General features: G+C 36.9%; 5 protein-coding genes and 2 pseudogenes across 12 annotated transcripts; 3 read left to right on the forward strand and 4 right to left on the reverse strand.

The window, feature by feature from the left end:
* Positions 1 to 1,202: 1,202 nt before the first annotated feature.
* Positions 1,203 to 2,394, reverse strand: LOC111793613 (peroxidase 41 pseudogene; annotated as a pseudogene).
* A 1,758-nt stretch (positions 2,395 to 4,152) lies between these two features.
* On the reverse strand, positions 4,153 to 5,455 carry LOC111793658 (peroxidase 41 pseudogene; annotated as a pseudogene).
* A 1,177-nt stretch (positions 5,456 to 6,632) lies between these two features.
* LOC111792997 (Calmodulin binding protein-like protein) lies at positions 6,633 to 10,882 on the forward strand. 3 transcript variants are annotated; one of them, XM_087123352.1, is made up of 7 exons: positions 6,633 to 7,308; positions 8,048 to 8,114; positions 8,472 to 8,524; positions 8,688 to 9,184; positions 9,260 to 9,420; positions 9,547 to 9,716; positions 9,852 to 10,073. In XM_087123352.1, exons 1-7 carry the CDS (start codon positions 7,139 to 7,141, stop codon positions 9,931 to 9,933), a joined length of 1,200 nt encoding a protein of 399 aa, XP_086979478.1. In that variant the 5' UTR covers positions 6,633 to 7,138; the 3' UTR covers positions 9,934 to 10,073. The 3 variants fall into 3 exon arrangements, with proteins under 3 accessions (XP_086979478.1, XP_086979477.1, XP_023530419.1); XM_087123351.1 differs by having other exon boundaries at positions 6,640 to 7,308; positions 9,547 to 9,753; positions 9,852 to 10,882; XM_023674651.2 differs by having other exon boundaries at positions 6,643 to 7,308; positions 9,550 to 9,753; positions 9,852 to 10,882.
* A 92-nt stretch (positions 10,883 to 10,974) lies between these two features.
* LOC111792998 (Putative thiol-disulfide oxidoreductase DCC) lies at positions 10,975 to 14,132 on the reverse strand. 2 transcript variants are annotated; one of them, XM_023674653.2, is made up of 8 exons: positions 13,878 to 14,132; positions 13,444 to 13,583; positions 13,204 to 13,311; positions 12,435 to 12,491; positions 12,051 to 12,116; positions 11,868 to 11,928; positions 11,491 to 11,537; positions 10,975 to 11,258 (listed from the first exon to the last, which is right to left on the reverse strand). In XM_023674653.2, exons 1-8 carry the CDS (start codon positions 14,035 to 14,037, stop codon positions 11,220 to 11,222), a joined length of 678 nt encoding a protein of 225 aa, XP_023530421.2. In that variant the 5' UTR covers positions 14,038 to 14,132; the 3' UTR covers positions 10,975 to 11,219. The 2 variants fall into 2 exon arrangements, with proteins under 2 accessions (XP_023530421.2, XP_086979479.1); XM_087123353.1 differs by having other exon boundaries at positions 13,444 to 13,600; positions 13,878 to 14,009.
* Positions 14,133 to 14,419: 287 nt separating this feature from the next.
* Positions 14,420 to 17,167, forward strand: LOC111792111 (succinate dehydrogenase subunit 7B, mitochondrial). The gene is made up of 4 exons (XM_023673446.2): positions 14,420 to 14,606; positions 14,710 to 14,772; positions 15,382 to 15,484; positions 16,891 to 17,167. Exons 1-4 carry the CDS (start codon positions 14,550 to 14,552, stop codon positions 16,968 to 16,970), a joined length of 303 nt encoding a protein of 100 aa, XP_023529214.2. The 5' UTR covers positions 14,420 to 14,549; the 3' UTR covers positions 16,971 to 17,167.
* Positions 17,168 to 17,565: 398 nt separating this feature from the next.
* On the reverse strand, positions 17,566 to 25,853 carry LOC111792303 (uncharacterized). 5 transcript variants are annotated; one of them, XR_015420743.1, is made up of 5 exons: positions 24,127 to 25,852; positions 23,831 to 23,991; positions 23,349 to 23,725; positions 23,006 to 23,085; positions 17,566 to 17,829 (listed from the first exon to the last, which is right to left on the reverse strand). XR_015420743.1 is itself a non-coding variant. In XM_087123349.1 (4 exons), exons 1-4 carry the CDS (start codon positions 24,524 to 24,526, stop codon positions 23,609 to 23,611), a joined length of 648 nt encoding a protein of 215 aa, XP_086979475.1. In that variant the 5' UTR covers positions 24,527 to 25,853; the 3' UTR covers positions 23,213 to 23,608. The 5 variants fall into 5 exon arrangements, 2 of the variants coding, with proteins under 2 accessions (XP_086979475.1, XP_023529445.2); XR_015420742.1 differs by having other exon boundaries at positions 23,001 to 23,085; XR_002814774.2 differs by lacking the exon at positions 17,566 to 17,829 and having other exon boundaries at positions 22,853 to 23,085.
* On the forward strand, positions 17,897 to 20,382 carry LOC111792304 (LIM domain-containing protein WLIM1). Its single transcript, XM_023673678.2, has 4 exons — positions 17,897 to 18,688; positions 18,890 to 19,027; positions 19,135 to 19,224; positions 20,049 to 20,382. The coding sequence occupies exons 1-4, from the start codon at positions 18,554 to 18,556 to the stop codon at positions 20,241 to 20,243; spliced, it is 558 nt and encodes a 185-aa protein (XP_023529446.2). The 5' UTR covers positions 17,897 to 18,553; the 3' UTR covers positions 20,244 to 20,382.
* Positions 25,854 to 27,101: the final 1,248 nt, after the last annotated feature.

Raw genomic sequence — 27,101 nt, forward strand, 5'->3', positions numbered from 1 at the left:
GACATTTTATAAATTGATAAATACAATAATTAATATTTTATAATATTGAGTAATATTTAAATAAAAAGAAAAAAAAAATTAGGAGAGAGAAAGTTGAAGAAAATAAATAAATTATTCTTGTCCTCTAGAAACGGCACAAGCAATTCTCCGCTTTTTGGATTGGAATTATAATGTTCCTCACACACAATTCCATCATTCTATCTCTCTTTTTCCTTTTAATTATTTATTATTTATTATTTGTATTTTTATAAATCTAAATTTCTATAAATTAAAAAATATATATCTTTAAAATACTTTAACTTTCAATAATCTTTAAAAATATATTAAAAAAATATTTTTATTCCCAAATTATTCTTCTAAGTTTAATACATTTTATTTTTATTTTTAAGTTTAAGCGTAATTAAGAAATATAAGTTTAACCTTTTCCATTAAAATTTGTTAATAATAAAATACTTCTTAAATTTTCATCAGTATTTTAAAAATATTTTAAAATTAAAAAGTATTATTGAAATTTTATAATTTTTTTTATAAAACTAAAAGTGTTATGATCTGTTTTTTTATATATCATTATTTTAATATTAAAAAGGTAAGAACGAGACAACTCACCTATAAGTGCTTGCAATCATCCTTACCGCACACTAGGAAAATAAATGATTTATTCAGTTATATATATTATTTTATTTTTCGTAAATAAAAATTTTGAAATTTAACTGATTAGTAAAACTTTATTTTATATAATTTTTTACTAAATTCATTAATTAAATAAATTTATAATTTTAATTTGGACAATGCACAATATCAACTATCAAATAAATCTTCTAAAATTTATTAGTTTATGTAAAAATAAAAAATTTGCATAATTTTTATCCAAATCTATTAAAATAAATGAAAATAAAAATATAAACGATTTTTTAAATAAAAATATAGTAATATTGCAAATAGTCATTAATTTAAAATTAATTTTAAGTGGATAATTTGTTTTCCAATAGATCATCATGAGACATGCCCACACCAGTTCAATAGAATGAGCCCAAATCATTCAAAGCCCAAAGGAGAGCCCACACCAGTTCAATATACCATGTAACGGTTCACACCTACCGGCTTCCGTGTCTATTACCATTTGTAACAATTCAAGCTTACGGCTAGCAACTTGGTACACCATTACCATTAGAGAGATTTAAAAAAATAAATAAATAAAGGAATAGAAAAGAAGAAAATTCAGTTCATTAAAACATGAAATAACCACAATTACAGGCTTCCTTTCACTCTCGTCCATCAATAAACTTCCCAAATCAATCTTGAAAAAAAAAATGGCCTAATGTTTGATTGAATTGAACGCATCGCATCTTATCCTCACTTCTCCTTTCCCGCCAGTTTTCACCTCGCGAACGCTCATCTTCTCCATCGCGTGTCCGAAATCCTTGAAGAATAAGGCCTGGTTTCCTGCATACATCTCCACGAATTTTTTTGTCCTTGGATCCTTCACCAGCGCGTGATCGGACGCCAACAGTCCCATTCCTCTCAGCAGATTCTGGTAGTATACGTTGTCGAACTTCCCTGGTGTTACAGGGTCGCTGTACGCCGAACTCGCTGGATTCTTCTCGTAATCGGCGCAAGACTTCTTCAACGCCTCAGCGTATTTCGAATTAATCTCAGGATCTGTTGGTGTGTTTTTGCTGAAATTGAACAGCCGGTCGCTGAATTCCTTGCAATTTGAGAATCCGATCGTGCGTCCGCCATATAGCGCTACCATTTCTTGAATCGTGAAGCCTTTCGCTGTGTATAGCTTGATCAACTCGTCGATTGATTGATTCGGTTTCGGAATGTTACCTTCCACGTCTGAAACTTTGGAGACGAGGCTATCTTCCCGCCCTAATTCAACTTTGTACGACGGTCCGCCTGCGGCCGCGATGAGATCTCTAGTCGCTTGCGCTAACACGTCGGAGCAAGAGACAATCCCAGGGCAGGAGAGCTCTAAGGTGATCTTCGCTCGAGTGACGACGTCAAAGGCGTCACCAGGAAGATCGCGGTTGACTTCAGCATCGCGCTCGGCGTGGTTGAAGACATTGGATGAAACAAGAACAGAGCCATCGCAGCCTCCAACCAAACAATCGCTGAACAAAAGGCGCATAGATGCAGCGGCGGTGACAGGGCTAGTAGCATGCTTGCGAGCAACAGTGTCATGAACGATTTGTGGAAAATCAGGGCAAGTCTTGTGGTAATAATCGAGAGAAAGCTGAGATTGAACTGAGAAAGGAAGAGATAGGAAAAGTAGAAGAAGGAGAGCGGGAGAGTGAAAGAAGGCCATGGCGGTAGAGGAAGGAGGCGGGGGGAAACCTGCTTCCTCTGGATGTGGAAAAGTGGAAGGGATGTGTGTAGTGTGGGGAGGAGGAAGAAGGAAGCAATTGCAGTGTGAGGAAAATGGAGGGGATGAATGGGGGTTAAAAAGAAGATGGAGCAGTGGATGGGAGAGATTTTGGGAGATTGGTTAGAGATGGAGCATCCTTCAAGATTTAATGCTATTTTTGGTAATGCAAGAATGCTATAGTTACGCATCTAAGATTGGAGAAATTTTCAGTTCAATCAACTCAGGTACTCTCTCAATAATCTCCAACTCGCTAAGAATACTGTTATATGCTATGACATTCAATCGTGCATTCCTTAAAAATACTGTTGACTCTATACTATTTGTAATAATTCAAGCCCACCACTAGTAGCTCTAACACAGTGCTAAATGTCGACTCTATACCATTTGTAATAACTCAAGACTTTATACCATTTGTAATAACTCAAACTCATTGCTAGCAACTCTCACATTAGAACTGTATATTCAACTACCCGAACGAACTCAACTCAAATTATAGAGATTGTGTTGAGTTAATTTTTCTATACCTGAATTGACTAAGTTTGGTTTTGGATTTGTAGGACAAATCCCTTGGATTTAATGGAACCAAACAAAATGTATAAACTAGTTTAATGTATTCATGGTTTTGCCATAGTTGTGATAAAGTCTTACTTCAACCTACTCCACACCACATCTATTTTATTATTATATTTAGTTTTTTTTTTATATATATATGGTTTATATTATAAATAAAATAACCAGTTATTGGCATTCTTTATACTACTTTTAAATATTTTTTTTTTATAATATAAATAAACTAACGAATTATTGAATATAATATAAATAAACTAACAAACAATTCCCTATAAATTTGGTTAGGTTTAATGAATATGATTTATACATATATGTTATTTTGAAGAAACGTTCAATGTTATAATGTTAATAGACTATATATATACTTTTGAGTAATTTTAAAGAAATGAATTTTTGAAATTGAGAATTTCTATATTTGTATGTAATTTTTTTTTTATTTTTCATTTAAAAACTAAAATAGTTTTATAACAATGTTAACTAGAATAGTTTTATAATAATGTTAAAATGTTAACATTTTTGTTTGTTGATTATTTATTTTTGTTAATGGTTATAAATATTTTTTATTTAAAATTGTACCAAATAATTATGAATTAAAAAAAAATAGAATAAGGATATAGAAATGAAAAATAGATAAAAAGAGAAAAAAAAATCTAAATGTTTTTCATGACTTGATCTGACAAAAAAAAAAAAAAAAAAAAAAAAAAAAAAAAAAAATAATAATAATAATAATAATAATAAAATAAATAATTTCTAACAGTTATTGTATTAATCTTAGTCTTGATTTAGTAGATTGAAACTATATATTTGATATAGTAGATGGTTATATCATAATAAGCTAAACCTCTTACGATGCATATATGTGGTCATCAATACAAAACTAAGCCTGTGGTTATCAATACAAAACTAAGCCTCCTAACACGACTCAGTGTCAAACTCTATACCATTTGTAATAACTTAAGCCCACTGCACATCGACTCAATGTCAAACTCTATACCATTTGTAGCAACTTAAGTCACCACTAGCAACTCTAGCACATCATATGATGTCCACTCGAATACCATTTCTAACAACTAAAGCCCACAACTAGCAACTCTGGCACACTATCCAATGTTGACTCGGATACCATTTGACACGTATAATTGTTAATCTCACCATTTTTAAAACACATCTATAGCAAAAAAAAAAAATAATAATAATAAAATAAAATAAAATAATAAGATAATTGAGTTGATTAAAACATGAAATAACCACAATTACAAAAAAAATATTCCTCTTCCTCACTCTCTTCCATCAATAAAACTCTCTACAATGTTTTTCCAAATAAATCTTACAAAGAAAAAAGAAAAAAAAAAAAAAAAAACGAAAAAAAATCCCCTTAAAGACTTATTTAGGAAAAGCCAAAATGGCCTAATGGTGGTCGATTGAATTGAACGCATCGCATCTTGTCCTCACTTCTCCTTTCCCGCCAGTTTTCACCTCTCGAACGCTCATCTTCTCCATCGCCTCTCCAAAATCCTTGAAGAATAATGCCTGGTTTCCTGCATACATCTCCACGAATTTCCTTGTCCTTGGATCCTTCACCAGCGCGTGATCCGACGCCAACAGTCCCATTCCTCTCAGCAGATTCTGGTAGTATACGTTGTCGAATTTCCCTGGCGTTATAGGGTCGCTGTACGCCGAACTTGCTGGATTCTTCTCGTAATCGGCGCAGGACATCTTCAACGCCTCCGCGTATTTCGAATTAATCTCAGGATCTGTTGGTGTGTTTTTGCTGAAATTGAACAGCCGGTCGCTGAATTCCTTGCAATTTGAGAATCCGATCGTGCGTCCGCCATATAGCGCTACCATTTCTTGAATCGTGAAGCCTTTCGCTATGTATAGCTTGATCAACTCGTCGATTGATTGATTCGGTTTCGGAATGTTGCCTTCCACGTCTGAAACTTTGGAGACGAGGCTATCTTCTCGCCCTAATTCAACTTTGTACGACGGTCCGCCTGCGGCCGCGATGAGATCTCTAGTCGCTTGCGCTAACACGTCGGAGCAAGAGACGATCCCAGGGCAGGAGAGCTCTAAGGTAATTTTCGCTCGAGTGACGACGTCAAAGGCATCACCAGGAAGATCGCGGTTGACTTCAGCATCGCGCTCGGCGTGGTTGAAGACATTGGATGAAACAAGAACAGAGCCATCGCAGCCTCCAACCAAACAATCGCTGAACAAAAGGCGCATAGATGCAGCGGCGGTGACAGGGCTAGTAGCATGCTTGCGAGCAACAGTGTCATGAACGATCTGTGCAAAATCGGGGCAAGTCTTGTGGTAATAATCGAGAGAAAGCTGAGATTGAAGTGAGAAAGGAAGAGATAGGAAAAGTAGAAGAAGAAGAGCGGGAGAGTGAAGGAAGGGCATGGCGGTAGAGGAAGGAGGCGGGGGGAAACCTGCTTCCTGTGGATGTGGAAAAGTGGAAGGGGTGTGTGTAGTGTGGTGAGGAGGAAGAAGGAAGCAATTGCGGTGTGAGGAAAACGGAGGGGATGAATGGGGGTTAAAAAGGAGATGGAGTAGTGGCTGGGAGAGATTTTGGGAGAGATTTTGGGAGATTTGTTAGAGATGGAGCATCCTTCAAGATTTAATGCTATTATTGGTACAACCAAACTCAGGTACTTTCTCAATCATCTAACCATCTTGTAATTACTATAACCTTCAACGTACTAAGAACTTTGTAAAAGCAATAATTTGAAATAGGTACTCACCAACATGAATGTTCAGATATTGAGGCATGTTAGGTTGAGAAGGTAACTTGCAAGGATGAATCTCACACTAGTCCAATGTTGTGTTGAGCCGAGGTCATTACTTGATCCAAAAATATGTTGAGTTGAGTATAAACACACTTGTGCACCTATCAATGGGATAGACTTGACTATGTAGATAGCAAGTATAAGGGCTTTCGAGTTATTTTTGCCATTTGGGAGTGTGAGGGTTGTATGATGACATGACATTTGGGAGTACTGAAGCACGGCTTTTAGTGATGGTTGAAATGAAACACGTGGATTGGCACTATCGAATTTGGGCTCTTAGAGCTGAGGGTATTTGTGTCATTCCCAAAGTCTAAAGATTTGTGATAAGTGATGTAAGATTGAAAGTACAAAGGAAGATTCGTGGAAATGAGACCAATTTGAGTTGAGATTCACGTCTCCTTTTTACTTTTTTGCCCCCGAAGTATTCCTACTTATTTATACGTTGCTATCACTCTTTGACTAATGATTTGGTGACAAATATTATGATAATAATCCACCCATTGTAGCATGCTTATAAAGATAACTATTCACCAAATTCAAATTATTTTTTTGATGATAAAAACCCTTTTAAAAATTTGTAAGACTGCGTTTTTTTCTTTTAGAATTTTAAAAATATTTAAATCATTGAAAAAAAAATTAATGAAGCATTTGACTATATTTTTATTAAATAAAAAACAAAGGGGGACTTGAATCCTCCAACTTTATCTAATTTTGAAATATTAAATTTGTAAATTATACTTTTTTTTTTTTTTTTTTTTTATAATATATATTTGTGTCAAATAATTATTTATATATACATATATATTTGAAAGTTACATATATTTAAATATTGAGTATTAGAGTGAGGCATATTTAATAATTGTTTTGAGGAGAGTAGGCCCACTTAGGGGCATAATGGTATGGTAAATCTGGTAAGGGAAAGCGATGTTACGGGCCGAGGCAGAAAGACGTGCAAAAGGGTCCATTTAGCGCCGATGCTCGACGCGGTTTACAGGGCTCATTTCGCCACCCATACGCTCCCGCTTTCTCTGACTGGCTACTCAATCCACCGGCCCTTTGCCTTTTGCCCAACCGGAAAAGTCCCCACCTAACGTTCCTTTTTTTCTGCTGCCCTTCTGGCTAATACGCCTCTTATTCGCGGCGGGACTTGGTCACAGCATCAGTTTCTTGTTTTTCAGAATGACCCTGAAAGCTTTGAGGGGAAAAATGACGACTGCGATTGAGTTTCAGGGCAAGAGCCCCGAATTTGGATGAAGGCTAGGAGAACTTCGATGGAGAACGAAGGGGATCGGATGGTTTTCTTTTTGTAGATTTTTTTCTTTTTTTGGTGGATCGCTATTAATTTTTGCTTCTTTATGTGGGTTTGTATATATTCGCATATTTGTATATCTTTTGTTGTCTCTCGCGCCGCATGTTGGTCTTTTTAGTTCATTGTAATCTTCGGCAATACCACCGCTTCATCCCGTGTCTGTATGTCTTCTTGCCTCCTATGTCGTCGCAGAAAAGAAACCCAGATGATGGAGATGCTCCGGCGGATGGTGACAATCCCGATGATAAGCGTAGGAAGTTTAGTTTCTTTCGGTACTGCACTGTTCTTTCTCTCTATCTTACTTCATTTTTTGATGTTTCCTCTTTGATTATACTGGGCTTCTGTTATTCTTCCTTGCAATATGGATTTCGAGTGTGTTTCATTAGCAATGCTGATTTATGTTTTGAACCTGAATTCCATTTGCTGGAAGGTTAGAATCCGAAGTAGGAACTTGGTGCGATCTGGCTTCATTGGTTTAATTCAATTTTGAGAGAACTGTTTGTATTTATCCTACTTGAGTTGGTACAAGAGCTTGATGATTCATGTTTGAGTCTTTTTTGGGTGAATTCTTGGGACTTTTCTGAGGAGAGAGTAAAATGATGCATTTATATGGGGAATCATAATGAGTGTCCACTGTGCAATTGAGTTTGTTTGAGATTCCCCTAAAGGATAAAGTTCGCTTGATGAAGCTATCAAACATGATCTTCTGTGATGAATATAGGAAATGGGGAATTGGTTGGACTCACTCAAACTAGTTACGACTCAGAGAAGAGCTGGTCACATACTAGGAAGACCAAGACAACTGGGATGGGGGGTGTCACGGTCATGCTCATTCAGGGCGTGTTGAAGTGCAATTGTGACAGGGGCAGCACATTAGTCCGGCATTTGATTCTTGTCGTGGCCTCTGCTATAACACAGCCTCTTGGAGTCTTGAATGTCCATTTCTTGTATATACGTTGAATACATTTAATTTGTTCTAATCACTTGTTATGATGGTTTGTTTATGTACAGTGTGGTTCAGGATGCTTTGTTCTCGCAATCAATGCAAAAGTTATTGGAGCCACTCATACGTAAAGTGGTAAGCATGATCACCAAAAGAAATATGTTCATAGCATTGCTGTAGAAAATTTATGAATAGTGATGGAAGTCTAAGCATTTACCAAACTATTGAGGATCTTTTCCTATTCTTTTGGGTAAAAAAAGGATTGTCGTAAAATATAAGGTCCACGAATCCTCTAACGTGTCGTAGGGTATGAAGACTACCTCTCTTTCTATTTCTAGAATGCTGACCTATTCAATTACCTTCATGTCTGAACAATAATAACATACTCCAAGTAGACTTTTCAATTTATGTTTCAACAGATGCATTAATGTTTCTATTCCTTGAGTTGCAAATTTTAGCATTTGCTGTAAGCTTGCTAGTTGTGGCTGACAGGTAAAGGAGGAGGTTGAATTGGCACTAAGAAAGCATATGACCAATGTGCAAAGGTAACTTTTCATGATTTTATGTTTAATTACTGAAGCATATGACCAATGTGCAAAGGAATAGAGAGGAGGTGAAATGTGATCATAAGTCGTTAAAATCCAAAAGCATCTATATATGGATAATATATTCGAGGTGCTGATGAAATATCAATGGATTTATGTCAAGGAATGATGAAAATGGAGGGAAAGAAATCTGTTCTTCCGAGCCAAGATGCTTTCAATTGAAGTTCATAACTGATATATCTCTCCCGGTATTTACTGGAGCTCGCATTGAAGGAAGAGATGGTTCCAACTTGAAGGTGGCTTTGATTGATACCCATAGTGGGAAGATTGTTGACACTGAGCCACAATCCTCAGCCAAAGTGGAAATTGTAGTGCTGGAGGGTGATTTTGAGAGTGGAGTTGATAATTACACTATAGAAGAGTTTAAGAACAACATTGTTAGAGAAAGGGAAGGAAAGAAATCACTTCTTACAGGAGATACATTTGTGAACCTCAAAGATGGCATTGGTTTGGTAGGTGAAATTTCTTTCACTGATAATTCTAGCTGGACTAGAAGCCGTCGGTTCAGGCTGGGTGCAAGAATTTTAGACGACAATAATGAAACGAGAATACTAGAAGCAAAGACTGCATCATTCGTGGTCAGGGATCACCGTGGCGAATGTGGGTACTTAGCTTTATTATTTGATTTTCTGGGCATGGTTCCTTTCTAAATCTAACCTCTGCCATTTTGTTCAGTGTACAAGAAGCACCATCCTCCATCTCTGCAAGATGAAGTATGGAGATTGCAGAAAATTAGCAAAGATGGAGCGTATCATAAGCGCCTGAGCCAAGAAAAAATCAACACGGTGCAAGATTTCCTAAGTCAACTTTATGTACAACCTTCAAGGCTTCGTAATGTAATAATACCTTTTCCTCGTGTAACATCTATCATTTTATGCAAAATTTGGCTTTGCTAGTAGAATTTAAGCCGCAGTATTCCATATGCAAGCGACGTTACTGTTTTTTTTTTTCGTCTTAAAAAGCAGATTCTTGGTGGCATGCCTACCAAAATGTGGGAAGCTACAATTGAGCATGCGCAGACATGTGTGCTCAATAAGAAGATTTATGTGTACAAACCTCACGATTTGGAACCGAAAAGCGGAGTGGTCTTTAATGTTGTAGGACAAGTGATGGGGCTACTTTCAGATTACCAGTACGTTCCCATAGATAAGCTATCTGAAACTGAAAAGGCACTCATCTCCCGTCTCTTCTAAACATACATGTATTATTCTTTTCAGTTGTTTTACATTCTTTTCAGCTGATTTGTTAACGTTTTTTCTGAACTCAGGCTGATGCTCACAGCTTGGTTATCTCCGCATACGAACACTGGGAACAAGTTGATTCTATGGATGATGAAACTTCTCTTGTAGGTAGCTCTTCTCAGTTCCTTTACACCCCGAGCTCACCGATGGTGGACCATTCTTATGGTATCAAGTATTTGGCTTCTCCAAAATTTAGTGGCTTTGATTTCACACCATCCAATGCCTATTCTTCTGACATAATTTCATCGATGGGATCTATTGAGAATGTGAGTGGTTTGGACGATCATGCTTTGCAGGCTTTTGATTCCATGGTAGTAAGACATGATCAGATTCCATGTTCCCCAAACTATCCCAGCTCTTCCCTGATCTGTGATTCCGAGCCGCTAAATTCATCTTTCTTCGATGTGGATCATATGCAAGTTTTAGAGTCTGGTTTCCAGTGTAGCTCGATTTTAGAATCACGAGCTACCCCAAAAGGTGTTGCACAAACTAGATGGACTAAGGTATATGGTGTGCTGCAATGGTACTTCTTGTTTATTAGGAGAAACAAACGCAGATTTGATTGATACAAAGGTGGTCGTGGAAAAGAAAAAATGGACTATGGTTGATACTGGAAAACACACTGATGTCCAGGTTAAAATGTGTGTGGTTATGACGAGAAGCTCGGGGTGGTGCGTGTTATTTGGTATGGAGACGGTGCTATGCAGTTTTTTCTAGGTGCCTTGCTGTGCCCGTATCTGAGCCAGAAGAATTTTCTCCCTGATCAAGTGTGTGTACATTATGTAGCAATTTTCGACACTATCAGAAAGTATCTGGTCTCAGTTGATGGTTGATCGGAATGCTCAAGATACTTATCTTTGGTTCTTTACGCTATACATTTCTGTACAAAACAAACTCTCTTTCAGCCTGTTTTTTACATTGGGAATGGGAGGTTTTTTTTAATAGTGCATATAATTTTTTTTATAAGAAGTTCATGTCTTGAGAAAATTCTCTTTTTCCTCTTTTCAGTGTCTATGAACTATTTCTTCTTCTTTTCAGTATATTGAACCTTACTTTAGCTTTCTTCTGGAGGACCGATAGGGCGTTACGGTAAACAAATGTTTTCTTTGATGAGTTTATTAGCTTCTTGAATCAGCAAGATGTTATAAATAGAAGCAGAAATCAATACCTTTCATTAGGAAAAGCAACGAGATTGTTGAGTACAAGGAGAGCTGGGAAGTGCCTATGATATCTACTTAGAGTACATTTGACATTCTGTGGACTACGTATAAAGTATTGTTACACGAGTCTATAAGGCAGCCATGTATACAGGAATGTAAAAGAAACGTATGCTAGCTCTCTCCCTTTCTGATAATCCAATGACCAAGTGAGAATTGTCATCCCGTGTAGAAGGATTACGCCTTGCAAGCCTTGCTGTCATTACATACTTCATCCTGTGCAGAAAACGCCGAATGTATGTGTATATGTTTATAAAGATCAATCATTCCTTGGCCAGAAGCCCAAGATAAGCTTATAAATTCTTAAAAATTCCTGTTTTATTTCATGTCCACTTCTAAGTCCATAAATAAAAGATAGGCCAAAGAAGAATTCTTCATTTCTTTCTTGTGAGAATCTCATTCTTGTAAGTTAAAGCTGACAGAACTCATAAAAAGCACAAAAGTTTACCTTGTTTTTCTTTCGTGCAACCAGAATATCTTCTAGCGGTGGCCGACCTGAAACCATATCATAGTGACAAAGAAATAGGATCACAACCATGCTGTAAAACCATCAAGAACTTCAAGACTCGTCAGTTTTGTTAATGCAGCTACGAATTGATATTTGAAGGAGTAGACAGCATTTTGAATTAGTCAAAAAACGCATTTATGTGGATAGTTCCCAAGTGTGGAAATCCATTAACCACGCAACAAGTTCTAGGCACAAGAAGACTGCTATGGATGTAAGGCATACATAAGGAGTTATACTTTTCTTGCTGTACGCAAGCCATTTGGGGTCTCATATACACAGAAACTATATTATCTAAAAATCTCACGGTCATGTTTCACCTGTCAATTGAAGACGATATTTTGCCCAGAGACCATATACAGCGTCGGCTAATGTTCCAACCTGTGGAAATAAGTTGTTCATAAGCAACAATGTGAAGGCATTGAGAAATCGGTGTCCTGGGATAAAAATTGAGCCTGGTGGAGCAGACAGATGAAAGCTCAAATAAGTTCGAGAAGACTTACTGGTTCATATTTTGTAACAGCATATACCCATCCAAGACCAACTTGTTCATAAAGTCTTCTAAAGACCTGCAGAAGAAGCACGGTAGGGGGGCAAACAGAGACAATCTATGAGTAAATCTGTGTTCTAAAGGTTGTCAAGCATCTAATATTTGAACAAGATATGTTTTAAAAGATCAATGGATGAGAGAAAAACGAGCCCGAGGTTTATAGAAGCCAAAATTTTAAATACTTCACATGGCAGGGAAAAGGTGTATTACTTACAATAATCGAGTTGCACAACGAGTGACCCAACAGAAAACTATGATATAATATAATCATGATTTTATAACTGAATTTAAGAACAAGAAAAGGAAAAGGAAAAGGAAAGGAAAAAGAGGAGCATACTTCCACATCTTTGACCACGGTACCATCTGCAAGGATAGCATGGATTCTTCCCATAACCTGAATGACAATAGATGTGTAATACTTCATAATTGTTCCTTAGAGACTGAGAAAAAAAATTGCAATAGAATAAAGTAACTAATACTCGTTTGATTTCTTTTTGGTCCAATAACAACCACTTTTTCTTAATAGAAAAATTTGTAAAGACACTACACATTTCAATAGGTCCTTGAATTTCATAAGTGCAGACTGAGGAAGTAAATGAGAATTGTAATCGCCCAAGCTAGCAGATTTTGTCCTTTTTGAGTTTTCCCTTTCGGGCTTCCTCTCAAGGTTTTAAAATGCGTATGCTAGGAGGTTTCCACACCCTTATAAGGAATGTTTCGTTCCCCTCTCTAACCAATATGGGATCTCACAATCCACCCCCTTTAGGGGCCAGCATCCTCGCTGGCACACCATCCGGTGTCTGGCTCTGATACCAATCTGTCACGACCGTATTTTCATCACGGTTCGATTTCTCGAAACCTCAAAAATTGGGTCGTAACAAGAATAATGATGGATCGATAGTTCATGGTGTTAGTATTATTCAAAATCAAGTAATGTTAGTATTGATTGTGATTCTTCTTCCTGTTATCGATAATTCATGATATGGCACAATCAAGTAATGTTCAGAAAGATAACAGGAAGAAGAACCACAATCAATACTTTCAAAATTCAGATATTTGATCTCTCAATATTCAATCATTCAGAAGCCAGAAGTAAAACGTCATACGGTTTTGTAGTCAAGGCCCTGATTTTCTTCTGGGGTGTAATCATCTGAACTTATGTCAACAAACTTGATTGTGCCATATCGCTTATTCCTCTCCCTCAGCATATTAACCTGGCAATACCAAGAACTCACAGAGAATTAGATACAAATAAGGGCATTGATCAACAATTTAAAAAAGCCAAATTCTACTAAGAGCGATTCCATAGGCTAAATTTAAAAGCAAACAAGATGGCTCGGTACAACCTCACGCATGCAGAGTGGGCAATCTCCATCATAGAGCATTTTGATCTTCCAACTTTCAGGCGATCGTTCTCCATGCTCTCTGTTCGAAGAAACAGGATCTACTGCAGATTCACTTATAGCGCAAATTTGGAATTTCAATCCTGCATTGTTCATCAATCTTCAGGGAGATTATGGTGTGCTGTTTTCCGAGAGAAGCTAATTTCATTGAACGAGACTAATCTTTAGACAATACCACCCTAAACCCATTAGGTTTAAAACCACGAGTCAATTTGCAAAAGGCGCACACATGAACATGCAATTAATCTCGCCATTTCTCTTCTCTGGCTCTAGCCATTCAAACAGACGTCTATCATCTTGTAAATGACTCGCAGATCTTCAATCGGAAAAACAAGTAAAAGGATCGCGAATAGAGAGGCAGGGCGAATGAATCTTACGGGGTTGATTGGTCCGAAATGCGGAGAACGGTTGCGGAAGAAGCAAAGGAGTGCGATGGAGGCGGAGCTTGGGAAGCCGAGAAGTTGATAGCCGAATTGGATTACCGATCCTTCCAGCAAACTTAGATGCCATGGCAGTGGCAGCTGCTCCAAACGCCATGTTCTAGTCTTTCTCCTCTTGTGGTTTGCATTCGAAGTCTTGCGCCAAGGTGAAGAAGCTGATTCTCACCCTGCTTCCTCCTTGCATGTCTAAACGCGTGGCTATCCATAATCCATGTATTTCATTTCCATTTCCACTGTTTCGTTTATCCATAATCCACACTTGTATTTCATTTCCCATTTCCACTGTTTGTTTATTTAGTACCATTGGTCACATCTAACTTCATCGCTAATAAATATTATTTTAAATTTAAAAAAAAAAAAAAATTATATAATTTTTTTTTACCGAATATAATAATTTATGTTGGTGAAGTATGTCGTAATGTAATAGAAATACGTAATTTTAAAGTGGCATAATTAAAGGCAATTCATATTGCGTTTAAGTGGCTGAATCCATTTCTGTTTGCAGCGAAAGAAGCCCACTTTCCTTTCAGGTTTTTACATTACCAAATTTCTCCCTCATCTCACCATCGCAGCTCTCCTCTTCCTTCTCGCATCTCCTACTCAGGAACAATGGCGTTTTTGCTCAACAAAACCACTCTTGCCTCTCATTTCCGATCTCAATCCCAGGTTATTTCTCCTTCGATCGTCTCATAGTTTTTTTCTTTCTTAATCGCTCTTTTTTTTTTTTTCTCTCTCTCTCAATCTCTGGAGTTGTTTGGTTGACCAACAGGTGGATCCTTCATCACTCTCGCGCCGCGGATTCCACGTCGAGCCAGGAACTCGTGAAAAGGCTGTAAGCATGTTTTACTTTCTCCTTGTTAATTGCTATCTTTAATTGTTCCTGTAGCGGTTTATTCCATGGTTTGGGATATTAGTTCCTTGTAGCTCATCGCAGCTCCATTATGTTAATTGATATCTCATAATTATATGTTCAGTTTTTCTTGTATGGCTGGTAATCTAGTTCCTTTCGCTTTATTGTATTTGAATCTTTCGACCCTAGTGTAGATGGAAGCTTTTCGAACCTGTTCGAACTCCTGTATTTAGGTCTAGGAAATTAGAGGGGATGGGAGGTCGCCGTGCTGTTTTCTTAACTAATGTGATCCCGTGCTAATGGCTTGAAACCCTGGTTAAAAGTGATGTGTTCATAGTATTGGTGAAAATTACGGGTTTGCTTTGCATTATGTAGTATGTTCTCAAACTCAGCATGTATGATTTCCGTAGCGATACTTTCTTAAGCACTATGTTTGAAAATATTTATTCCTTGCATCACACGAAGAACATTCCTCTACACGTGGGTAAATAAATATCTATCTAATTTTTGGTTCGCCTCTGGCATTTGTGTGAGGGAATTTAGTTGCTAAGTATGTGAAGCAATGAGTTTTAATATGTTGAATGTCTGCAGTTATTAGCTGAGGACCCTTCTCTAAGGCGGTTCAGATCACACAAGAAAGGTGTCTCTAGAATCAAGAAAATTGGAGATGTTCTGACCATTGTGGTTGTTGCTGGTATGAGTCTTTTTTCCATTAAATAAAATACTTATTTCTTTGTCCAGTGGGTCCTTGCTGCTATCTGCTATTATAGCAACATTGATGTGGATGGTGTGTGGCTGAATGATCTTTTGAGTGATGTATGTCGTTACGAGATTTTCATATCTTTGCAAGCTTCTTAGAAATGAAAATTGGCTTTCGGCATTTCAAACTTTCCATGCTTTTAGCCAAACCTAGTTTGTTCTTTCCCAATTTTAGGATTGTGGCAACTGCCACATTATTATTAGTGCCTTTTAGACTTTAGTGGCATTATCCTTGAGTTCTATCCATGATGCAGCTTGCTAACAACAGGTCGATTGAGACTAAGTAGCTATTTTTTTCTGTTTATTTAATTGGTGTGCTAGCTTTTCAACTTTAGTAGCTAGTATGAAAGATTTCATTTTAAGTTGATGATACTTAGTCCTAGTAATTGAATCAAGTGGTAATTACCGAGACAAGTGGCTTATTTTCTTCACAATTTCTATACACTACAAAATGTTTGTGTAGGATGATGCACTGAGCTAACTGAGTTCATAGATGAACATTTGATCTCCCCCACAAACTTTATTTCCATGAGTAGAATTTGGGTAGGGAAGTTAATTTGTCCATTATCCAAAGGAGAAAATTAAAAATTTGTAAATTTCGAGTGCTTCACATTTGCACCTGGCTATGTTATGTGAATTGGCATGATTTTGTTTTTGCTGTTTCTACGCCCCAAGTCATCTTTGGTCATTAGAAGATTCTTTCTTTTTTGTACAATGTTACCGTCCATAACAACTTTGAACTTTGTTATTACTTAAGACAACATTCAACACCATACTTCTATCCCCAAGCATGCCAACCTCGTCTTTTCTTTGAAGAGACTATTGATCAATTTTTATGAGCTATTTTTGTACGGCAGATTGTTGGTTTCAGTTATGGAGCATGTTCAACATAAAATGATGCTTCCATAAAGATATACGTTCTTCCTGAAATTATTTTGTGAAGGTGGTTAAAAGGAAAGAAAATATTTTTGGGAATGAATGCTTCAAGAGCTGTTTTATGGGTCATTTGGTTGAAACTAATGACAAACTTTTTAACAACATACATAGAAATTCTAGAGGAAAGTGGTAGATAATTTGAGAGAATTTAAAGCGTGTAACCTTTCTTTGATCAAAGTCATATAGACGTTTTGATAAGATATCTTCAATCATCATGGGGACTTTCTTTCTCCTTAATCTCCCCATGCTTGATGGTAGGAAGGCTATCTCCTTGCCTCTCTTTGTATCTCTTCTGTTATCTTGGAATGAGAATTTTGTCTCACCCACCCCTCCCAACAACAAGAACCATAATAATAATAATAAAAGAAAAAAGAAGCTGATCTTTGTTATTTGTATGTTTTTCAGGATGTTGCTATGAAATCTATGTAAAAGCAACCATGCGAGAAGAAGCTCGACAGGCAAAGACTGCTAGCGGAAGCACATGATGGAATTAAGAATCCAGTGGCAATTAAAATGTCCGGCAAAAGTTTCCAATGCTTTCATTTGTTTGCTAAATAAAGGTTGTTTTTGAAGCACCATTCTGTTAGGTTTTAATCATCAATAATATTTTCTTGACCTGAGACTTTGGATCATCCTAAGGGATAACAGGATACATTTTTATCATTATGAGCACCTTTTATAACCTTGTGTTGCCTGCTCCTTAGTTTGAAATAGAATTGACATGATGGAGGGAGGTGAGCTGAAACTATTGAAGATTGTGAGAGATGGGATTATCCTTGAAAAACTGTTAGAATGTTGAATGAAGAATTGATATATTCAAATTTCTTGAAAAGAAGATTGGACCCACTACATTAGCAGTAACACCCACATGAACAAACAATTAAAAATGAATTGAAAAATACAAGTAAGATTGGTTGGTGTTTATTATTGATATGATTTGAAGTATAAATAATGCCCAATTTAGTATAGTCTCATTTATATTTTTAAAATAGGACAAGAAGAATGGTGGGTGGGACAGATCAATTCAATTCCTCTTCCAAGAAAAACCCCATTCCCTTTCTCACTTGAATCTAATGTGGAGAAGATAAATAGTATATAATGTTTTATATAATGTATTATAAATGATGGAGCAAAGGTAGAAACTGAACTCAAACTTCCAAGATAATCTCTCCATCAACACCGTGCCGAATTAGAGCGGTCTAACAAGGAAGAGCTTTTGTTTACAGCTTCACATCCTAGTGCCTAATTGGATGATGAGAAAATGCCGACATTTGCTCTTTGGTAGTCCATTTCGAGTCAGTGGTTGTAAGATCAAGCACAGATCAAAAAGTTTCAATTGAAGTCCTGTGAGATCAGACAGAAGACAAAGCATAAGTGAAAGATGAAAGCATTGTATGGTGGAGAATGAACGGAATTGAAATATGATCGAACGTTATGAAGCAAAACATCCTAAGATTAAAAATTCACAAAATTAAAAAAGAAATAGTAATGATTTAAAAATTCAATGAACGACATGATAATGAAATCGACACCTTGTATTTGTATAAATAATTAGTTGGATGAGTTTATGATATGTCAAATCATGAACCACAGTCATGTATAGATGCATTTCTTATCTGTCACACATTTGATTGCTCAAAGACATGGAATTTTTTATTCAAAATTCTCATCAATTGTTCATTCAACAGATCAGATCATCCCTCAAATTTTCTCATTAAAATAAACTTGGCTCTGCAACATAACGTATATGGCAATAAAATTGCATTAAAACCCACATTAATCCACTGGTTGGAGCATCATATTCAACTTTTGTGAGCAATTAAAAGCTATGAGACATGAAAAATGATGAAGTAAACGGCTGTTCAGATGGGGAATTTATGTTTTTGGTCAAATCTTCAAATTACCCATTACTGGAAATTTGTCAGTTTGTCTAAGCCTGAGCTGTAATCTGTGACTCAGAATTTTCTAACTCTAAAAAGGGCGAAGGAAAGCTCCTCTGCTTCTTCTTTCCCTTCCTTCTTCTCAGCCTCATAATTCAGTTCATCTCAGCTCAAATTCTTCTTTGAAAATGGCGTTTTTAGGGACAACCCAGAAGTGTAAGACATGTGACAAGACTGTTTACTTGGTTGATCAGCTCACTGCAGATAGCAAAGTCTATCACAAGGCCTGTTTCAGGTGCCACCATTGCAACAACACTCTAAGGGTAAATCTTTTGAATAGAATAGATCCCCAGATCCTATCCCTCATACTCAGTATCTCTAACTGATATCAAATGATCCTATATGCATACCTTTTATGGACGGATTCTGTTTTTTCTGATACTCGGATCTATATGTCTTAACCAGTAGAGATATACATAGGTGCCCGTCACTTTGAAACGATTCTGTTTTTTCTGTGATTGCAGTTGTTCAATTACTCTTCCTTTGAAGGTGTTTTGTATTGCAAACCTCACTTTGATCAGTTGTTCAAGATGACTGGAAGTTTGGAAAAAAGTTTTGAAGGAACTCCAAGAACTGCTAGGAAACACAGATCTACTAATCAGGTTTTTCATTGCTTCATTCTTTTAAAATCACTGCTTATGAACTGATACCCAACTCCTTGGTGTTGGTATTAGTTTATGAAAGTTAAACTTTTGACTTAAATTTGAAGGGCCAATCCAATAGCAAAGTGTCAAGCTTTTTTGCTGGAACTCAAGACAAATGTGTTGCTTGCAAGAAAACTGTTTATCCAATTGAGAAGGTAAATGGCCAAATAATGAAAGGGTTCATGACTTTCCTTGTTTCTTCTTCCTGTTTTTCTTGAGAGATTCATGTAAAACCGGCTTTATTTAGATTGAAAAAATCGTACGGTTTTATGAAACCCGTGTGCTATTGCTCGAATCCATAGTCAGTCCACTCGACGTCACAAATAGAAATAAGAAAATCTGGGACAGGGTCAATGATCACTCATGTCATTGGCAACACGACGAGCTAGAATGGCCTTCTTTTCATCCCTTCGTGTATTGCATGCGATAGAGAGGAGTGAGATTGTGAGATCCCACATCTGTTGGGGAGGAGAACGAAGTATTCTTTATAAGGGCGAGCAAACCTCTCCCTCGCAGACCTGTTTTGAAAAACCTTGAGGGAAACCCTAAAAGGGAAAACCCAAAGAGGACAATATCTGCTCGTGGTGGGCTTGAGCTGTTACAAATGGTATCAGAGCCAGACACCAGACGATGTACCAGCAAGGACACTGGACCCCAAAGGGATGGATTGGGGAGACTCACGTCGAATGGAAAGAGGAACGAGTGCTAGCGAGGACGCTAGGCCCCAAAGAGGGGTACCAGCAAGGACACTGGACCCCAAAGGGATGGATTTGGGAGACTCACGTCGAATGGAAAGAGGAACGAGTGCTAGCGAGGACGCTAGGCCCCAAAGAGGGGTGGATTGTGAGATCCCAAATTAATTAGAAAGGAGAACGAAATATTGTTTATAAGGGTGTGGAAAGCTCTCCGTAGTAGACGCATTATAAAAGCGTAGTGTATTTGTTTTAGTAAGAATTTGATGTCACTTTGTTTGGTTCAGGTGGCAGTAGATAGTAAATCATACCACAGAGGTTGCTTCAGGTGCTCACATGGAGGATGTGTGATTAGCCCATCAAACTACATAGCACATGAACAACGACTATACTGTAGGAATCATCACAACCAGCTCTTCAAACACAAGGGCAATTTCACCCAACTTGACATCCATCATGAACATATTAAAGGGACTCGCTAAGAACACACACCACTTCACTCAATTCAGACTATAACCTCTTTTCATCTTTTCATTAATCAGTTTTCTTTTTGTTATATGTGAACTCGCTACTTTGTTTCATCTGCTTTGTTTTATCTAATTGTTCCATTTTGGCATGTTACGTATCGTTTTTAGTCTCATGGTTGTAAAACGTGTCTACTAGGGAGAGTTTTCCATGGAATGTTTCGTTCACTTGTTCAATCGATGTGGGATCTCACAATCCACCCCCCATTACTAGTAGATATTGTCCACTTTGACCCGTTACGTATTGCCTTCATTCTCATAGTTTTAAAACACGTATACTGGGGAGAGGTTTTCACACCTTTATAAAGAATGTTTCGTTCTCCTCTCCAACCAATGTGATATCCCACAATCCACCTCCTTGGGGGCCTAGCGTCTTCACTGGCACACCGTTCGATGTCTAGCTCTGGTACTATTTGTAATGCTCCAAACCCACTACTAGTAGATATTGTTTGCTTTGGCACGTTACATATCGCCATCAGCCTCATAGTTTTAAAACGTTTGTTAGGAAGAGATTTATGCACTTTTACAAGAAATATTTCGTTCGCTCGAGTTCTAATCGATGGCAAGAAAACAAGATCGAATAAATTATGAAATATATCTCAATTATTATTCTTATCTAACAGCTGGAATCAGTGAATGAGATTGAATGACTCACCAATGATATGCCTCATAATCTGTAGAACAGGAAGTTAATGATATTTATTCTTCTACTCCAACCTCCACACCAGAAAGAGAAAAAACAAAGGAGGGAATTTCAACTTATAATGACATATCAGTTCTTTTTTTTCTCAGTTGATAGCTGAACGGTAGCGGTCAAGCCCACGGTTAATAAATATAGTATTTCTTGGACTTTCCTTTCAGGCTTCCCCTCAAGGTTTTAAAACGCATCCGCTATAGAGAGGTTTCCATACCCTTATAAGGAATGTTTTGTTCTCCTGTTCAACCGACGTGGGATCTCACAATCCACCTCAATTGGGGGTCCAGCGTCCTCACTAGCACACTACCCGGTGTCTGGTTCTGATATTATTTGTAACAACCCGAGTCCACCAGTTGTAACAACCCAAGTCCACCAATTGGCAAATATTGTCCTCTTTAGATTTTCCCTTCCGGACTTCTCCTCAAGATTTTAGAACACGTTTACTAGGGAGAGGTTCCCACACCCTTATAAAAAATACTTCGTTCCCCTCTTCAACCGACGTGGGATCTCAGATAAATTCAATATGAAACAGGTTGACATAAGAATGGATACCAGGTTGGCCTCAATTATGTTATAGCACTATAGCAGTGCACGAGGGGGCTGTCACATTCACCACTAAATCTCTTCCTCATTTTGTCTTTGCTTTCATTTTGTGTGCATGCATGCCAACTCTCCCTTTCCCTTTTTCTTACAACTAACCTATCAACTAATCTCTTGTTTATAGCCTTATCAACGATCCTTCAAAACAAATACGCATGTTCTTGATGTTGATTGATGTTCTATGTTCAAGAATAGTAAGAACGAGTATGAAGATGCACTTCAAAAGAATAATCATTAGCTAAACAGGTCGAAGATGGAGATTACACTCCTTGTGGAGAATCCGTTTGTGAGATCCCACATCGATTGGAGAGAAGAACGATTGTCAATGAGGATGTTGGTCCCCGAAGGATAGTGGATTGTGAAATCCAACATCGGTTCACACCCCTAACAGACGCATTTTAGAAGAAAACAATATCTGCCAGCAATGGGCTTGGGCTATTACACCAATCTTCTCGTCTCTCTAAACCAATCGTGCTGTTTGCTAACAAGAGGCGCAAGATCTGTCTCATTTTAGTAACATCTTAGGTAGTTTAATCCACCGAGCAAGGCTACCCATGCCAATGTGTCACTCAACAAACCACAGTTTCTTGGTTGCAGGCATCAAACATCCTACCACGTCTCCATAGTATTCTTGAGATTCATCCTTTTCTTCAGCAACTCTCCTACTACACTCACACATTTTCTATCAACATCCAACCTAATTGCAATCTCTTTCTTCTAAAACTTTTGGTACTCACCTAGCCCCAACCCCTTCAAACATTTTCTTGATCCTAAGCGATCACATCCTACTTCGATTGAAGAGGAGAACGAGTGCCAGTGAGAATGTTGGACCTCAAAGAGATCCCACACTGATTGAGGTCGAGAACGAAAGATTTCTTTTCCAAAAAAAAAGAACACAATCCACTGATTTCACACTAGCCCACATCCTAAATTTCCTTGGATTGAAGTAAGGGGGGAATTAAAAGAAAAGGTTCAAATCTGAAAGACCTTTTAAAATCACGATGGTTTGGGCATTGAGGAATATTCCCCTTGTTTTAAATAAAAAGATGAAGTTAATGATTGTATGAGAGTAAAAAATAATATAAATAAAGTGGGTAGTGCTGATCCATCACATCCCAATTAGGTCACAATTATGATATTTAACTGTAGCTATGCACGAGGGGCACTGTCACATTGCACTAAATCTTTACTCATTTTGTCTTAGGTTTCATTACTTGCATGGACTCGCTCTTTTTTTTTAATTATATCTTAACCTCTATGTTTCAAATCATTTTACGAAACTATTGACCCTACAACATTTGATTTTCTTGGTAACATTTAAACTCCAAACAATCATAGCTTTCCAACTACATTTAGTGGACACAATTATTAATCCATTTCATTAGTTCCAAGAAAATATGCTGGAAATGACTCATTACCGTACAATGCTAGCTAGCTAGCAAATCCACGTCACTTCAACTGTGCTCCCGAGTTGTATGCTTTAAAGAATTCGAGAGATGAACCCTGCAATCAATTTCAGCGTAACTCAACTCATTTTAATATTTATCTTCAACTATAGAATTAGAGATTCGAATGTGTAACTCCACATGTTCTTGAACACGACAACAAAAACAAAAACAACAGAGTAGAGTAAGCACAATCACTTGTCTATTCTATTCTGCTAAAACAGATGAAACAGAGTGGTAATCAAAACAGAGCTCTCATTTTGCACAATGACCAATAGCCATTACTGAAAAGGACTTTGAATTTACAAAGATGTTACCCACCCTGCTTTTCCTATGCACGGTTTTGTGCTGTTTTGCTTCCAGATCTGCTCTTGAAGGAATTTCTCTTCTTGAATTAAAAAGCTCATTTGGCTTCTCTCCTTTATTTGTTTTCACTTTCTCCAGTTTTCTGCTTTTGTTGTTGTTGTTGTTGGTTTTTTTTTTTTTTTTTTTTTTTCCTCTTTGGAGAAGTTTAAAGAGCCTTGGACAATCTGTGCCACCCTGTCTCTCAATAGCATGTGGGAAATAGGGAACATAAATGATTAGCTACCAGCTTCTGAGATGCTATGTAATGAAGGTTGCCATGTTCTTGACCTGGTTATGGCCGAGGTTGTCGATGTACTTGTTCTTGGTCTGTTGTTCTTCTCGTGTTTGGTCGCCTACAAAAATTATGCAGTCGTTTACAAACAATTATAATTAAATCAATCGTCAAAAGAACTCCCTTCAAAGTTAAGAATTGTTTTGATGTTTGTTAAAAAATTCACCTGAAAAGGATCTTCAGATACAGATCTTCCAGCTGCGGTGGCGGCTGCTGAATCTGAGCCTCTGGCTGCACGTTCTTTCCTCCTCCCTGCCTTCTCAGCGGCTTCTAACTGGCTTTGTTTAACCTTTGCTTGTTTCTTTGCGGATAAACCACTCATAACCTCTGAAACCCACAAAGAAAATGAAGCCATTAATTCAAATTCAGACTAAAAAATTAAGAGATTTCAAGAATTTTATGGGTTGGATATGAAAAACAGACAGCAACAAGAGGAAGAACGGTGGTAGATATAAAACTCACCTTTAGAAGTGATGAGCCTGTAAACTTGGCCAAGAACAAGCGTGTCAGCTGGGCGAAGAAGCTTGATTCTAGTTAAACGAACCGAATTACTACTGCCTTCATTCTCCTTTTTCTCCACCTTGCTGGTTTCATTCTCCTTTTTCTCCACCTTGCTGGTTTCATTCTCCTTTTTCTCAACCTTGCTGGCTTCATTCTCCTTTTTCTCAACCTTGCTGGTTTCATTGTTATTAGAACTTTCATTCGGTGTAACCATGGTGGTGGAGATAAGAAGAGCAACATAATGACCAGGATTCATCTTCATGATCTCTCTAGCAGTCACAGGCCAATATAGTTTGTCAACTTTCCCACTTGGGTGTTGTATCACAAGTGTTGCTGCATCAATGGCTTGGCAATTTCCCATCTCTCTATCTCTCTCTCTCTCCTCTGCTGGGAATGAAACTGTGGGAGAAGAGGATAATGAACAAACAAAAGGGGAGGCCAAGGAAAGAGGACCAATCTTTTTTTATAGCCACTAGAGATAGAGAGGTACTCATTCACCAGCAGCTTTAACCTCTTATCTATTCAATAGATCTTGGGGTTAAAAGGGCTACTCTGGTGACAAAGAGGGGCAACATTGTCCAACAAGTTATGATGTGTTGAGCTATGATTGGGTAGGTGGAGGAACAGGGGATTTGGTACCAAAGGTGAAAATACAGCTTCAAGTCTTGATATGTGCATTACATGATGAATACAGTCTCATTGCTTTGCTTTCCCCAATAATTTCCTCTTTTCAGTTTGGTTTTTTTTATATCCCCCATGGAATTCTTCAAAGTAAGACTACCACACCACTTTGTAAATGAAAAGGAATCTATGAATATTAATAAATGAAATGGGGATGGAAACATTTCGAATGTCATGCTCTCAAAGTTATGATTCAACAGGACCACAAAGAAGACAAAATTTTCCTACACAAAATGTCAAAGATTTCCCACAGCCCCAAAAAGAGAAAAAAAAAAAACTTGAATCTTCTACTTCCAGTGGTTCTTCTTGGATTACACAACTGGGAGTAGTTTTCATGTAGCCCACAAGAAACAGACCAGAATTGGAGGTGAAAATTCTTGTGGGCGCCTCTAAATCCAATCCCTAACCCCATCTCCTTCAGAATTTTCATTCAAAACAGTAAAATAAATCATAAAACAGAGCAATTAAATAAGTTCCATAGCTTCCAAGAATGAAACAATCAAGGTTGAGGAACCCTAAGCGGAACAGTATAATGAGTGTTGTCGCATCAAAGGGAAATTCAGACAGAGTCTCAACGTTTTCTCCTTTTTCTTTTTTGGTTAGGTATTACATTACGAGCTCTTTCTATTCATTACAACCATCTCCCTTTCAAAAAGGAAATTTACCCTTTTCACTAAAGCTTCCATCTGCCACAGCCTTCGCTGCTCAAAAAGCTTCTTCTTCTTCTTCTTCTGGTTTTCTTTAACCTAATTAAAGGATTTTCTTCTGGATTGTAATCATGCTTAGTAGGAACCGTTGTTGGGCTTGTTTAATCGATCCAGGAAAAATGAAACCCTAATATTATAATCCATTAAAAGATCGATGCGACAAAATAAAGAAAGCTTACCCGATTTGAAAATGGCGCTTTCAAAACACAACATTCTTGGCAGGCATTTGCCAATATCATTGAGGTCGTAAGATTTAAAAGAAATTGTTGTCGTTCTCCGGCTGTTTGAATTTGGATCGAAACTGTTGTTGATTCAAACAAAAAATAAATGTTCTTCTTCCAAGTGGTAGGAAGCCCACTCACTTTTTCTTCAATTTTTTAATAAAAATTCTTATTTAAAATATATAATATATTAATAATTAAAATATTATTAAATTATAATTTTATTTTTCAAAATTTCAATTTATTAAGTTGATTTCAATTTATTAACCTTTCTTTAATACATGTGTTTTAAAATTGTGAGGTTGACAGTAACGAGCTAAAACGGACAATATCTACTGACAGTGAACTTAAGTGATTACATAATTAAAACTTTAAATTTGAATATATTAATTTAAGTAGCGAAAAGAATAATAAATTGTATGAAACTTTTAATATAAACTTAGTTATTCAAAGAGACATGACCCTTAAATTTGGGATATACATTATGGTTTTATGGAAAGAATAACTGTCACATGCTTCAAGATTTTATTTTCAAATCACCCTCTCACATGCTGAGATGTACCTTTTTTATTTTTATTTTTATTTTAAATCTTCATTCATTATAAAATTAAAGATAATTTATTTTAATCCCTAAATTAGTTGCATTCATCCCTTAGATTTCCTCTTAAATTTAAATTTATTATCAATTTTATTTATTTCAAAAATATCTTTCATAGGTATTTTTTAGACAGAGCAATATTTGAGAATGAGAGATTCAAACATCTAACATGTTGGTCGATGGTATATTATGTTCACTTTGAGCTACAACGGTTAACACTTTAACGCTATAAAAAAAAATTATTGGAAGAGAGACGAAGGCCCATTGAATAATTTTTGTGTCAATAATGTGAGGCATGGTTTGAAGATGAAGAAGTTTGATTGGTCAAAGGCTTAGAAACACTATGAAGAATGGAGGCATGTGAGGGTTAGGTGTATTGCAAAAGGAATGAGATACAACAAATATAAATATCTTCCCTTTTTTTTGGTGCACATAAACAAATAACAAATGAGTGGGTACCATTTTTCTCCTCCTCCTTTTCATGAATTTAATACCTTGTTGGAACATTTATGCACTTTTCAACCAAAAAATATCGAACCGTTCAAGAAACGTTACGTTTATTTCTACAAATCACACTAAAAAATCATATAAATTCGAGCGTTGTGAAACTTGTTTCTTAACATGATTTAAATAGATACAAGTTTGAAAGAAAATAAAAGTTTTATTGAACAGTTCTTCAACGTGACAAGCGCTCCAGAAGTTTTGAGTTTGATTGAATGTTTGTTTTAT

The sequence above is a fragment of the Cucurbita pepo genome, chromosome 4 (assembly GCF_057944985.1).
Source record: "Cucurbita pepo subsp. pepo isolate OVF chromosome 4, ASM5794498v1, whole genome shotgun sequence".
NCBI lineage: Eukaryota > Viridiplantae > Streptophyta > Magnoliopsida > Cucurbitales > Cucurbitaceae > Cucurbita > Cucurbita pepo.

Bases quoted from the DNA above. Each gene is read 5' to 3' on its own strand.
- LOC111792997 (XM_087123351.1), top strand. From the start codon at position 7,139: ATGTTGGTCTTTTTAGTTCATTGTAATCTTCGGCAATACCACCGCTTC. The intron at 7,309-8,047 runs GTACTGCACTGT...GTTTATGTACAG, and splicing joins AGGAAGTTTAGTTTCTTTCG to TGTGGTTCAGGATGCTTTGT. The intron at 9,185-9,259 runs GTGGGTACTTAG...CATTTTGTTCAG, and splicing joins CAGGGATCACCGTGGCGAAT to TGTACAAGAAGCACCATCCT.
- LOC111792998 (XM_023674653.2), bottom strand. From the start codon at position 14,037: ATGGCGTTTGGAGCAGCTGCCACTGCCATGGCATCTAAGTTTGCTGGA. The intron at 13,312-13,443 runs GTTGTACCGAGC...TGGTATTGCCAG, and splicing joins GCCCACTCTGCATGCGTGAG to GTTAATATGCTGAGGGAGAG. The intron at 11,259-11,490 runs GTAAACTTTTGT...TTTTCTGCACAG, and splicing joins TTGCACGAAAGAAAAACAAG to GATGAAGTATGTAATGACAG.
- LOC111792111 (XM_023673446.2), top strand. From the start codon at position 14,550: ATGGCGTTTTTGCTCAACAAAACCACTCTTGCCTCTCATTTCCGATCT. The intron at 14,607-14,709 runs GTTATTTCTCCT...GTTGACCAACAG, and splicing joins ATTTCCGATCTCAATCCCAG to GTGGATCCTTCATCACTCTC. The intron at 15,485-16,890 runs GTATGAGTCTTT...TATGTTTTTCAG, and splicing joins GACCATTGTGGTTGTTGCTG to GATGTTGCTATGAAATCTAT.
- LOC111792304 (XM_023673678.2), top strand. From the start codon at position 18,554: ATGGCGTTTTTAGGGACAACCCAGAAGTGTAAGACATGTGACAAGACT. The intron at 18,689-18,889 runs GTAAATCTTTTG...CTGTGATTGCAG, and splicing joins ATTGCAACAACACTCTAAGG to TTGTTCAATTACTCTTCCTT. The intron at 19,028-19,134 runs GTTTTTCATTGC...TTAAATTTGAAG, and splicing joins AACACAGATCTACTAATCAG to GGCCAATCCAATAGCAAAGT.
- LOC111792303 (XM_023673677.2), bottom strand. From the start codon at position 24,526: ATGGGAAATTGCCAAGCCATTGATGCAGCAACACTTGTGATACAACAC. The intron at 23,992-24,126 runs GTGAGTTTTATA...TGTGGGTTTCAG, and splicing joins CAGGCTCATCACTTCTAAAG to AGGTTATGAGTGGTTTATCC. The intron at 23,726-23,830 runs GTGAATTTTTTA...TAATTTTTGTAG, and splicing joins TATCTGAAGATCCTTTTCAG to GCGACCAAACACGAGAAGAA.